Consider the following 13,501-nt stretch of genomic DNA (forward strand, 5'->3'; position numbering starts at 1 on the left):
GATCTGAGATTGGAGGAAGGATCTGTCCAGGAGTCAAGTATGGAGCCTACACACACAAACACAGAAGCCTACTTTTACACATATACAACACAACATGTATGCCTACATGTATACACATACATACTTGCATGCACACATCTGATTATACTCACACATGCGCTTTTTTTGTACACACATCTCCTAAAAGCACATTATTTTCTGGGTTTTACTAGGTTTGTTTCCATCTGGTAGGAAGACTGTTAGGGCTAGTTTGTAGGAACCTCTCATTGGACAGAAAAGATGCTTGGGGTTCTTGTCTATCAAGTGGGTGTGCTTTGAGGGGTGGGGTATTGGAGAGCAGGGCACTGGACTGGATGATCTCAGAGGTCCCTTTCAGTTTTAAAATCCTAACATTGCTATAAAACTGAGGCTCAGAGCTCACATGATGATCTCAAGGCCACATAGGGTGGTGCCATTAGTGAGGAGTTGAAGCCTGGAGCCCCTTCCCCTTGGCCAGGAACTGGGGGGAAAGGAGCCCACCTCCATCCCCACGAATCTACCTTGTTTTCTATGTCTGCTCTCCATGGCACCTAGTATGGCAGTTAGGAAACTTCCAGTTCAGGAAGGAAATAGGATTCTTCCAATGGCTTTGAAGTGCTCAGAAGCACCTTGTGAGCTGCTTTGGTACACAGGGGTGGTTTCAGGGGTGGGAGTGACCAGCAGGAGCGCTAGAGGTTTACCTGTCCGGAAGGCGCAAGCAGGGCCCAGAACCGCCCTTCTTAGGTACTAATTCTGCGCCCCTGCACAGTGAACATAACCCTTGATCCGGCCTCCGCGCACCGCAGCCTGGAAGTCTCCCAGGATGGCAAGAGCGTGTCCTCCTGCAAAGCAGAGCTCGGCCCCGTGGTGGGGGACCCCCAGCGGTTCTCTGAGCAGACGTGTGTGCTGAGCTATGAGCGCTTCTCTGCTGGGCGCCACTACTGGGAAGTGCACGTGGGCAGGCGCAGCCGCTGGTTCCTGGGTGTGTGTCTGGCCTCCGTGCCGCGCACAGGGCAGGTGCACCTAAGCCCAGCCAACGGCTACTGGGTGCTGGGGCTGTGGAACCGCTGCGAGTACTTCATCCTGGACCCACATCGCATTGCGCTCACCCTGCGTGTGCCGCCGCGGCGTGTGGGCATCTTCCTGGATTGGGAGGCAGGAAAACTGTCCTTCTTCAACGTGTCAGACGGCTCCCACATCTTCACCTTCACAGACACCTTCTCAGAGACGCTCTGTGCGTATTTCAGACCCAGATCTCACGACGGTAGTGAACACCCAGATCCCCTCACCATCTGCCCATTGCCTGTCAGAAGGACACGCATCCTTGAAGAGGATGAGCTTGATACCTGGTTACAGCCCTATGAGCCCTCGGATCCCACCCTAGGCCTGTGGTGAGGCACTCTCTTGCCTGCTCTGGCAAGGTTCTTTGGCAGCTTCCCGGATCCCTGGCTGGGATTTGCTCTCCCACTTCCTCTAGAGTGGAGGAAACATCACCAAAATGTCAGCAAAAGCTAAAGACTGCACAGAAGAGGCAAAAAAAAAAAAGAAAGAAGGAAACTTTGCCTATAGGTGTATGCATATATATTATATGATTTTCTTTAATGAGTAGAGGGAATTCCAAAGCTCATTTGTGTGTATGGTAGGAGTAAGCAAAGGAGGAACAATAAGTTCATGTTGTTGGGAGCTACAGTGTGTACTGTGGGAGACCAGAAAGAAACTAGAATAGGGGAGAGATGGTGGGAAACCTTACCGGACTGGATAAGAGGTATCAGTTAACCTGTGTTTTTAAATACTTTTTTTTTTAATCTGTTTTTTTTTCTTTTTTTAAATTTAATTTTATTTTCAGTGTTCCAAGATTCATTGTTTATGCACCACACCCAGTGCTCCATGCAATATTTATACGTATTCTAGCTCCAAAATGTCTGGAAGCAATGACACCTTATTGCTTAGGGCTTAGATCCCAGTTTTAAATGTCATTTCCCACTGAGATGAACTTGGAGAAATGACTGATTACAGGGCTGGGGCAGAGAAGTTCCAGGGTTGGAACATCTTGTGTTCAGATGTGCTCCGAAACTGATGGGGCTACAGCAACCAGGTGAACTTTAAAATGAATCATGACAAGGATGAATAATGACAAGAATTGATTAACAAGGGATTGGGCAAATAAGAAAATTCCCTATGTCTGCCAAGAGGTTTTTCAGTCAGAAATGAAATACAGAACTACAGGAAGTGGAAAGAAGAAAATGAAAGAGTAACTCTGTGAACTCATGGTTTTTACAATGTATGGGTAGATGGAGCACATGCACACACCTGAAAAATAGGTAGATAGATTTATGTGTGCACATATAAGGTTCCTGACTCTGTCAGTTTTGACAGCATAAGAACAATAACACTCCAGTACCAATGAACACAATTAGCATCCAAAACTGAGGTTTTTTTTTCAAAGATTTTATTTATTTATTTGAGAGACAGGGATCACAAGTAGGCAGAGAGGCAGGCAGAGAGAGAGAGAGAGAGGAAGCAGGCCTCCTGAGCAGAGAGTCGGATGAAATGCGGGGCTGCGATGTGGGGCTCGATCACAGGACCCTGAGATCATGACCTGAGCGGAAGGCAGAGGCTTTAACCCCCTGAGTCACCCAGGCACCCTCAGAACTGAGTTTTTATCACTATTTTCCACTAAAAGGAACCAAGCCTCCTTTGAGAAGTGGCTGACTCCAGGACTGAGTCAGGAAAAATACAAGATAGGTGTGATATTATGATTAATGCAAAGTATATGGTCATCCACCTAGATTCTGGCACAGAACTCTAAAAACCCTTAAAATTTCCTAAGTGATAAGAGCTATCAGGATGTCTTTTGATATTCATAACAAGCCCCTTTCAACCACACCTCATTTATGTTAATGAAATGACTTCTGGAAAGCCCCCTATAGGGAGCTGGTTTTCTGGGGAACCAAGTATGTGATTAAAAGGTTAAAGTTTAGCCCCTGTCCATCTACCCTTGAACTCAGAGAGTGAAGAGAGGCTGGAGATTAAGTTCAGTCACCAATTGCTGACCCACACCTATGTGGTCAATTAATCTTCCACAAAGCAGGAAAGAATATCAGGAAAGAGAGTCTCTTTAACACATGGTGTTGGAAAACTGGACTATTTTCTTAAACCACACACGAAAATGAACTCAAAATGGATGAAAAACCTAAATTTGAGACAGAAAGCCATCAAAATCCTAGAGGGGAACACACGCAGTACCTTCTTTGACATCGACCACAACAACTTCTTAGTAGACATGTTTCTGGAGGCAAGGGAAACAAAAGCAAAAATAAACTACTGGGACTTCATCCTGATAAGAACCTTCTTATCAGAAGGAAATAATCAACAAAACTAAAAGGCAATCTACTGAATGGGAGAAGGTATTTGCAAATGACATATCTGATAAAAGGTTAGTATCCAAAATCTATCAAGAACTTATAAAACTCAACACCCCAAAAAACAAATAATCCCATTAAAAAATGGTTAGAAGATACGAAGAGACATTTTTCCAAAGGGGACATACAGATGGCTAACAGACATATGAAAAAATGCTCCACATGAGTCATCATCCGTGAAATGCAAGTCAAAACTACAGGGAGATACTACTTCACAACAGTCAGAATGGCTGAAATGAACAACACAGGAAAGAACAGGTGTTGGCAAGGGTGCAGAGAAAGGGGAGACCTCTTACACTGTTGGTGGGAATGCAAACTTGTACACCTTGTACACAGAGGAAACTCACGCCTTGTGTGTGTGCTGTGTTAAGTGGAACTTAGGCAGCCTGTCTACACTCCGGAAAACAGTATGGAGGTTCCTTAAAAACTTAAAAATAGAGCTACCCTATGACCCAGCATTCGCATTACTGAGTACTGAGCTGAAGAATACAAGAAGACTAAGTCAAAGGGATACATGCACTGCCATGTTTATTGCAGCATTATTTACGATAGCCAAGATATGGAAGCAGCTGATGAATGGATAAAGAAGAGGTGGTATATATGTAAAATGGAATATTACTCAGCCATAAAAGATGAACTCTTGCCATTTGCAATGACATGGATGGAGCTAGAGAGTATAATGCTAAGGGAATTATTTCAGACTTATGTCAGTCAGAGAAAGACAAACATCATACGATTTCACTCATATGAGGAATTTAAGAAACGAAACAAGTGAGCAAAGAGAAAAAAAAGACAAACTAAAAAACACTCTTAAAAGCTTTGCACAGTGGCAGTATTGTAGCCAATGAGGTTTATCCGAGGCGCGATTATTGCTAATTGAAAAACACTCTGAATTCTAGAGAATAAACTGGTGGTTACCAAAGGGGGGTGTGATGGGGGAATGAGTTAAACAGGTGATGGGGATGAAGAAGGTCACTTGCTGTGATGAGCACCTACTACTGTTGTATGGAAGTATTGAATCACTATATTGTATGCGTAAAACTAATATTACCCTCTATGTTAACTAACTAGACTTTAAATAAAAACTTTAAAATTTTTTTTAAATAACACAACAAAAACTTTTAAAAATGCTAAGTGAAATAGGTCAGTCAGAGAAAGACAAATATCATATGATTTCACTTGTATGTGGAATTAAAGAAACAAATGAGCAAAGGGGGAATAAAGAGAGAAAAACCAAAAGAGACACCTTAATTATAGAGAACAAATTGATGGTTATCAGAGGGGAGAGGGTTGATGGGATGGGCGAAAAGGTGATGGGGACTAAGGAGAGCACTTGTGATGAGTACCTGGTGATGTATGAATTGTTCAATCACTGTATTGTACACCTGAAAGTAATACAACATTATATTAACAAGCAGAATTAAAGTAAAAACTTTTTAAAAATTATAGTCTTGTTAACATACCATGTATGATATTCAGAAAAAGTTAGTTTTCTGTAATCATTTGCATTAGTGTGCTAATATTTTGGGGTCCTACTCACAAATATTATATGATAACATTAAAAATTTATTCCTTGACTGTATACAATGATTATCTGTTCCTTTTATTGTTTTTTTACATTAAATGAGAAAGACATACAGCTGATACAAAAGGCAAGTTAAAGTATTTTAAAATAACTGATCCTCTACCAGTGCATTTTAAATAATGGGGAAGTCCAGGGATCCTAGACTTTCAGCTAGATGTTTTGTGAATCATAGAGGCCACGCTGGAGGCCACCCAAGAGGCCAGAATATTCAGAGTAGAAACCCAAGCCTCCTTCCGGACAAACCCCATGACTCTCTTGAAAATTTCTAAAAAATAGGACATGGTATGTTCAGTTCTCCCCACTGTTTACATTCTCCATGGATCTGTTCCTCAAAACTGGGAGATGGTGACACAGCAATTATGTGTGGATCCCAGTCCATTGCACAAAATAAAACCGTGAAGTGAGGCTACTTTGGCTTGAGGCAGACCAGGTCTGGCTAACTCACAGGGGTGGGCAGTGCTGAGAGAGACCTTAACTTCAACAGTGGGTGGGAGTCAAGTTGTCCTTGGCTCCATGGGAATCTTCCATTCCCATGGATTGAGCACTTCCATATGTCTTTAATGGGATTATAAATTGACACATTTTGGGGTCAATTTTGCTGATTTCTAAAGGTGAGCATCCTCTGGCCTGATAGTTCCAAATCCGGGAATCTAATCTATAGAAATATTCACATCAGCACCTGAAAATATAAGAGGATATTCATTGCAGCAGTGAAAGCAGGGATGGAGTACCACATACTTGCTATTAGGAGGACAGACAAAATACAGTCTATTTATACTATGGATACAGTGGCACCATAAATTTTTACAGGGAATGTGTGTGATTGCTTTTGTTACTAAAAAAGTAAGCCAGTGTTTTTTTTTTCCTTTTGCCTCATGCCAATGGAAAACAAAGAAGAAGATATCTTAAAAATGTATAATTGAAAATCAAAACCATCTGATTGAATAATCTTAACACTACAAGGTAGTGACATGACATGTTTTCATGTCTTTCATAGTTTTTAAATCCCAGCCTTCAGTTGTCTCCCTAGAGTCCTTCTTTCTTGTTCTTCAATAACACAGTTCAAAATGTTCATACAACTTTAATTATTAAGATCACTCTAGTGTTCAAACTCTGGTATCATATCAAGTTCTGGCATCTGGCATGCTGATTGCCTGCTCTAGGGAGGGGGGCTGTTCTTCCCCTAGACACCCCTACTTTCTCCCTCTGACAGACTTTTGCTGTTCTCTCAATACTGAAGCAAGGAGAGATGAAGGAAACAGTGCAGCCACAAGCTCCCCAGCGTCCTCCTCATTCCTCAGTTTCCCCAGCTTGAGCTAATCCCCTAACCTCTGTTCCATTTGTTCATGCCAAAACACTCCAATGTTTCTGTGATGTTGGGTCCCCTCACTTGGCAGACTACATGCTTGGGAAGGATGGTGCAGCAAAGTATCTCAATTTAGATAGCTTTCCAGATATTCTTTTAACAGAGGAAACTCACGCCTTGTGTGTGTGCTGTGTTAAGTGGAACTTAGGCAGCCTGTCTACAAGAACCACACCCTTTAGTTTCTCTTTCTCTGGGAAGATCAACATCATATCAAATAAGATGCCAAACATTTTGGGGTTGACTTAGGAGAGTGGCAAGTCCCCCCACCCTCCTCTCCATGGAGGACAGGGACTTGATTCTCACCACTCCACTCCCAAGGCCTTGGTGACCCAGCGACCTCACCCAATGTCTTTCCATCCTCTGCTGCCGAAAACAAATGAGCTCCTCTTTTACCCACCTACTTATTTCACACTTTTTTGTTTACTGTTTATGATCAATGCAAATCAATTCTATAAGAAATTATGAAGAATCAAAGCATAATTTTGAAAATTTAAAATAGATATTCAACACAAAAAAGACAAGTATAAAAGAAGACTCCTTCATGCACACATGAGATCCAGTAGGTGTTGTTTCAAAGGATAGCAAAGCTTGGTTTTCCTCTTAAGGACTGAAGCCACATCAGAAGAAGAAAGCTTCAGCTTATGAGTATACGTTCACACACAAGTCAAAATTTGTTTTTTAAAATGCTTTTTGCATCAAAACTGTGGTAAAAGATAAATTTTACAGAATTAAGCCTCCTTTCAGGTAAGCTAGTTTCTAACATCTAAAACTGACTGATACAGAAAGTATTCCAGATAGAGTCATCTGTTAAAAAAAAAAAAGTTCTTTAAAAAAATTGTTTAAAGGGATTATTGGAAACTTGCTAATGTTGGTATTCTTCCAGCCTTACTCCAGCATGGGCATCATTGGTTTGGCATCCACAACACTGGGCCTGGCCTTCATTCCACTTGCTTCCTTCTTCTACTGACTCCTCCATCCTGGCTCCAGGCAATACTGTGGCTGGTTACTGTGCCTGTTTCTAAAGTTCTGCCTTGGAACTTGTTTCCCCATTGGCCAAGGCTCAGAACCCCACACCACACATACACACTGATGAGACTTGGAAGGCTCTTCCTCCAACCAGCAGACCTCTGTGTACTGACAGACACAGTTGGCATCAGGCTAAGAACCTCTCATTGTATTCCTCTTTTCTAGCAATAATTTGCAGATGACTTTGTAGACCAAGGTCCAAAACCATGTCACTGCTGGGCTTTGTGTATCTGTCACTGCTACCTGCCTCGCTGGGATGCTCTCCAAGCCTCTCCTGAAAGGTGACCTTGAAGAGTTGGTCAACAGGAGACTCAGGTGAGCCCTAAGCCTGAGAAACAAAAAAGTGAGTGAGTTGGTTAGCATGGGGGCACTAGCCAGAGTCTTTTTTTGGCCTGAAGCTTGTTCTGGAAGGGTCCACATCACACAAATTGAGGCCCACCTGTCAGCTGCCTTCTACTAATCCCATAACCTCATTGTAGGGCCAGGTACTGACCATATTGATCACATTTTTTAAACTGTCAACTTATTAATGGACAAATTCCTCTTGATAGGCCAAAGAGAAAGAAAAGGGATGACAGCATTTAACTAAGCAAGATCAGTGCAAAGACATGGGTCATTTAAGGTGAATTAAGTTCCTTTGCTGGCAACCATTGGAGGGAACCTCAGGCACAATATAGCCTAGACTTCAGGTTTCTGCTCTGCAATATAAAGACCTTTGAAGCATCATTCCATACTTACAACAAGAAAACAACTGAATAAACTGAAAAACAATAATTGTTCTTAGATCCATCAGAGAATTTAGGTCACAGGGCAAACTTTTGCCCTAAAAAATGGAGAGAGAGCAACCATACACCAGAGCATTCTGTCCTTCCCCCATTTCTCTATAATAAAAGCCAGCACTGGGGCGCCTGGGTGGCTCAGTGGATTAAGCCGCTGCCTTCGGCTCAGGTCATGATCTCAGTGTCCTGGGATCGAGCCCCGCATCGGGCTCTTTGCTTGGCGGGAGCCTGCTTCTCTCTCTCTCTCTCTGCCTGACTCTCCGCCTGCTTGTGATCTCTCTCTCTGTCAAATAAATAAATAAAATCTTTAAAAGCCAGCACTTATGGGAAACTGCTTTATTTTACCTAGGGAAGGGCAACTAGCCAACTCCAGCCCCCTCTAACCTTCCTGTCACACCTAAGGTGGGGGAGCTGAGAAGTATTTGTGAAGGTCATATCTCAAGGGTACAAGCCTACAAAAGACTAAGAACTAATTATAGGACTATAGAATACTACCCCTTCCTAATATCTTATCATCACAGCAACAAGACCTCTGCACAATTATAGTTGAAAAAACTGTAAAGGTCAGACTCTATTTAAGACTTTCCAGGGGAGACAAAATCAATGACACCAGAGAAAATTGATGTCTCAGAAAATTAGAAGTATAGCAAACACAGTATAAGTCCTAGCCAGATCAGCATGAACTATCACACTAAATCTTAGATAATCACAAAGGTTTGACAGATGACAAAGAGCCAGAGCAGGGCTGAATGATTAAGTTTATCTCATACACAAGCCCACTCCATCAAGACCAGCTGTTTCTTTCCCTTAATACATGGAAAGAAACACAGAGAGTCAAGTAAAATGAGGGAAGAGAGGAATATGTTTCAAATGATGGAACAAGGTAAAATGTCAGAAAGAACTTCAGGAAACGAAGGTAAGTAGTTTATCTGACAAAGAATGAAAAGTAATAGTAATAAAGATGTTCAGCGAACTTCAGAGAAGAATGGAAGAATACAGTGAGAACTTAAAGATATAGAATGTGTAATAAATATGACACTGAAGAATACAATAACTAAACTTAAAAATACATGAGAATGTTTTCACAACAGACTAGATAAGCAGAAGAAATGACTAGTGATCTAGAAGACAGGGAAGATATAAAAGGGCAGTAGAACTCAACCAAACAGAGCAGCAAAGGGAAAAAAATAATTTTAAAAGTGAAGAGACAACATCAAGTGGGATAACATTCACATTATAGGGATTCCAAAAGAAGAAAAGATGGATAAAGTGGCAGAAAAATAATCTGAAGAAATAATGGCTAAAAACACCCCTCACATGGGGAGGAAAACTGACATGCGGGTCCAAGAATCTTAGTGAGTTCAAATAAGATGAGCTGAAAAAGATCCACAGCAAGACACATTATGTTTAAAATATCAAAATTTACAGAGAAAGAGAAAATCTTAAAAACAGCAACAGAAAAACAACTTGTTATGTACAAAAGAACCCTCATAAGATTATAAGCATGTTTTTCAGCAGAAACTTTGCAGGCCAGAAGACAGTGGCATGATATATTCAAAGTGGTCAGAAGAAAAAACTTCAAACAGGAGTACTCTACCAGGCAAGACCATCATTCAGAATTAAAGGAGAGATAGTTTTTCAGACAAGCAAAACTGATAGGACTTTATCACCACTAAACTAGCCTCACAAGAATGGTTAAAAGGATTTATTTAAGCTGGAAATAAAGATCATCAATTAGTAACAAGAAAACATATGAAATTATAAGTCTCATAGGGAGAGGAAATATATAGTAAAGGTAATGGACTTATAAAGTTAGTATAGAGGTTAAAAATCAGAAGTAGTAAAAATTGCTACAACTGCATTAATCATCAATTAAGTGATACAAAAACAGATGTGCAAGTGATACCAAAAACATAAAAATGGGGGGATAAAAAATATTGTTTTAGAATGCATCTAAACTTAATTTGCTATCGATTTAAAAGAGACTATGTATGTATACACACACTAGTATATGTTAGCCTTATGTTATCCATAAAGCAAACACCTATAGTAGTACACAAAAGATAAAGGAATCTAGGCATGACACTAAAGAAAATCACCAAACCACAAAGAAAGAATAAGAAGAAAGGAACAGAGAAGAATTACAAAACAACCAGAAAGCAATTAACAAAATGGCAATAAGTACCTATGTATAAATTATTACTTTCAATGCAAATGAACTAAATTCTCCAATCAAAACATATAGGATCATTGAATGGATTAAAAAAAAGATCCATCCACACATTTACCCCAACATTTATAGCAGCAGAGCCCAGATATCCATCAATGGATGAATGGATACCCAGCTCCATGGGGAGTCTGCTTCGCTCTCTGACCTTCTCCTCGCTCGTGCTCTCTCTCACTGTCTCTCTCTCTCAAATAAATAAATAAAAAAAATCTAAAAAAAAAAAAAAAAGAAGACGTGGTATGGAACATTACTCAGATGTACAATGGAATATTACTCAGCCATCAAAAAGAATGAAATATTGCCATTTGCAATGACATAGATGAAATGAGTGTATTATGCTAAGTGAAATAAGTCAGTCAGAGAAAGAAATACACTATATGATTTCACTTATACACAGAATTTAAGAAAAACAGATGAACATGGGGAAAGGAAGGAAAAAAGATAAAAACAGAGAGACAAACCACAGAGACTTTTTTAAAAAGATTTATTATTTATTTTAGAGAGAGAGGAGGAGGAAAGAGAGAGTACGTGTCAGGAGAGTGGAGGAGCAGAGGGCGAGGGAGAGAGAAACCATGATGAGCATGGAACCTTATACGGGGCTCGATTTCAGGATGCTGAGATCACGACCTGAGCCAAAACCAAGAATTATATGCTTAACTGACTATGCCACACAGGTGCCCCACCATGAGACCCTTAACTATAGAGAATAAACTGAAGGTTGCTACAGATGAAGTGGGTGGGGGATGGAGTAATTGGGTGATGGGTATTAAGGAAGGCACTTGTGATGCACCCTGGGTACTGTATGTAACTGATGAATCACTAAATCTTACACCTGAAACTAATGTTACACTGTATGTTAACTAACTAGAATTTAAATAAAACTTGAAAAAAATGGCAAGGGACATTTTTCCAAAGAAGTTATACAGATGGTCAAGACACATGAAAACATGCTCAGTATCACTAATAATTAAGGAAATGCAAATTAAAACCACAATCAGGTATCAACTTACACCTGTCAGAATGGCCAGAATGAAAAAGACAAGAAATAACAAGGGTTGGTGAGGATGTGAAGAAAAAGGAATCCTTGTGCACAGTTGGTGGGAATGCAGCCTTGTATAGCCACTGTGATAAACAGATCAAAATTACCCTATGATCCAATAATTCCACTACTTGTTATTATCCCAAAGAAAACAAAAACACTAGTTAAATGAGATATTTGCACCCCTGTGTTTATTTCAGAATTATTTACCATAGCCAAGATATGGAAGATACATATGGCTATTTATATGTTTATATAAAATATAAAAAAGAATTAAATCTTGCCATTTGCAACATCACTGAGAGATTTAGTGGATATAATGTGAAGCAAAGTAAGTCAGTGAATGAAATACCGTATGTTTTCATTCATATGTGGAATTTAAGAAAAACAAAACAAAACAAAAACAAACAAAAAAACCCTCACTCTTTTTTTTTTCAATTTATTTATTTTCAGAAAAACAGTATTCATTATTTTTTCACCACACCCAGTGCTCCATGCAAGCTGTGCCCTCTATAATACCCACCACCTGGTACCCCAACCTCCCACCCCCCCGCCACTTCAAACCCCTCAGACTGTTTTTCAGAGTCCATAGTCTCTCATGGCTCACCTCCCCTTCCAATTCACCCAAATTCCCTACTCCTCTCTAACGCCCCTTGTCCTCCATGCTATTGGTTATGCTGCACAAATAAGTGAAACCATATGATAATTGACTTTCTCTGCTTGACTTATTTCACTCAGCATAATCTCTTCCAGTCCCGTCCATGTTGCTACAAAAGTTGGGTATTCATCCTTTCTGATGGAGGCATAATACTCCATAGTGTATATGGACCACATCTTCCTTATCCATTCATCCGTTGAAGGGCATCTTGGTTCTTTCCATAGTTTGGCGACTGTGGCCATTGCTGCTATAAACATTGGGGTACAGATGGCCCTTCTTTTCATGACATCTGTATCTTTGAAAACCCTCACTCTTAACTGTTTAACTATAGGAAACAAATCAAGGGTTGCTAGGGGATAGGTTTGGGGACAATGGGTAACTGGGTGATGGGCAATAAGTAAGGCACTTGAAGTAATGAGCACTGGGTGTTGTATATAATTGATGAATCACTGAATTTTATCCCTGACACTAGTAATACAGTATGTAAATTAAATTGAATTTAAATTTTAAAATTTACAAAACAGACTCTTAAATATAGAGAATAAACCATTGGTTTCCAGAAGGGAGTTGTGTGTGTGTGGCTGGGGGGTGAGACAGGTGAAAGGGATTAAGAGTATTACTGTGGATGGGACTGGAAGAGATTATGCTGAGTGAAATAAGTCAAGCAGAGAGAGTCAATTATCATATGGTTTCACTTATTTGTGGAGCATAACAAATACTATGGAGGACAAGGGGAGTTAGAGAGGAGAAGAGAGTTGAGGGAAATTGGAAGGGGAGGTGAACCATGAGAGACTATGGACTCTGAAAAACAATCTGAGGGTTTTGAAGGGGTGGGGGGGTTGGGAGGTTGAACCAGGTGGTGGGTATTGGAGAGGGCATGGATTGCATGGAGTACTGGATGTGGTGCAAAAACAATGAATATTGTTACGCTGAAAATAAATTTAAAAAATTTAAAAAACATAATAAAAAAATTTTTTTAAAAGAGTATTACTGTGATGAATACTGAGTAATGTATAGAATTGCTAGATATTGTACACCTGAAACTAATATAACTCTCTATGTTAATTACACTTGAATTAAAAAAAAGAATACAGACACAATAGGGACTCATATCCAAGTATACAAGAACTCCTAAGACTTGGCAATAAAAAAAGCTCAAAATAAAATGGGCAAAGATCTGAACAGGCACCTCACCAAAGATGAACAGATGGGAAATAAGCACATGAAAAAGATGTGGTTCATATAAACAACGGAATATTACTCAGCCATCAGAAAGAATGAATACTTATTTACATCGATGTGGGTGGAACAGGAGGGTATTATGCTAAGTGAAATAAATCTATCAGAGAAAGATAATTATATGATTTCACTCATATGTGGG

At 40.1% G+C, this 13,501-nt stretch overlaps 1 protein-coding gene and 1 pseudogene across 1 annotated transcript in view; both read left to right on the forward strand.

Annotated features, from left to right (window-relative positions):
* BTNL9 (butyrophilin like 9) overlaps positions 1–2,516 on the forward strand; it is a 47,261-nt gene extending 44,745 nt beyond the window's left edge. The window contains exon 11 of the mRNA XM_044262127.1: positions 788–2,516. Coding sequence (XP_044118062.1) covers positions 788–1,413 — 626 coding nt within the window. The 3' untranslated portion in view covers positions 1,414–2,516. The remainder of the gene's footprint in view (positions 1–787) is intronic.
* Positions 2,517–4,255: 1,739 nt separating this feature from the next.
* LOC122897333 lies at positions 4,256–4,360 on the forward strand (annotated as a pseudogene).
* Positions 4,361–13,501: the final 9,141 nt, after the last annotated feature.

The sequence above is a fragment of the Neovison vison genome, chromosome 1, assembly GCF_020171115.1.
Source record: "Neovison vison isolate M4711 chromosome 1, ASM_NN_V1, whole genome shotgun sequence".
Classification (NCBI taxonomy): Eukaryota; Metazoa; Chordata; class Mammalia; order Carnivora; family Mustelidae; genus Neogale; species Neogale vison.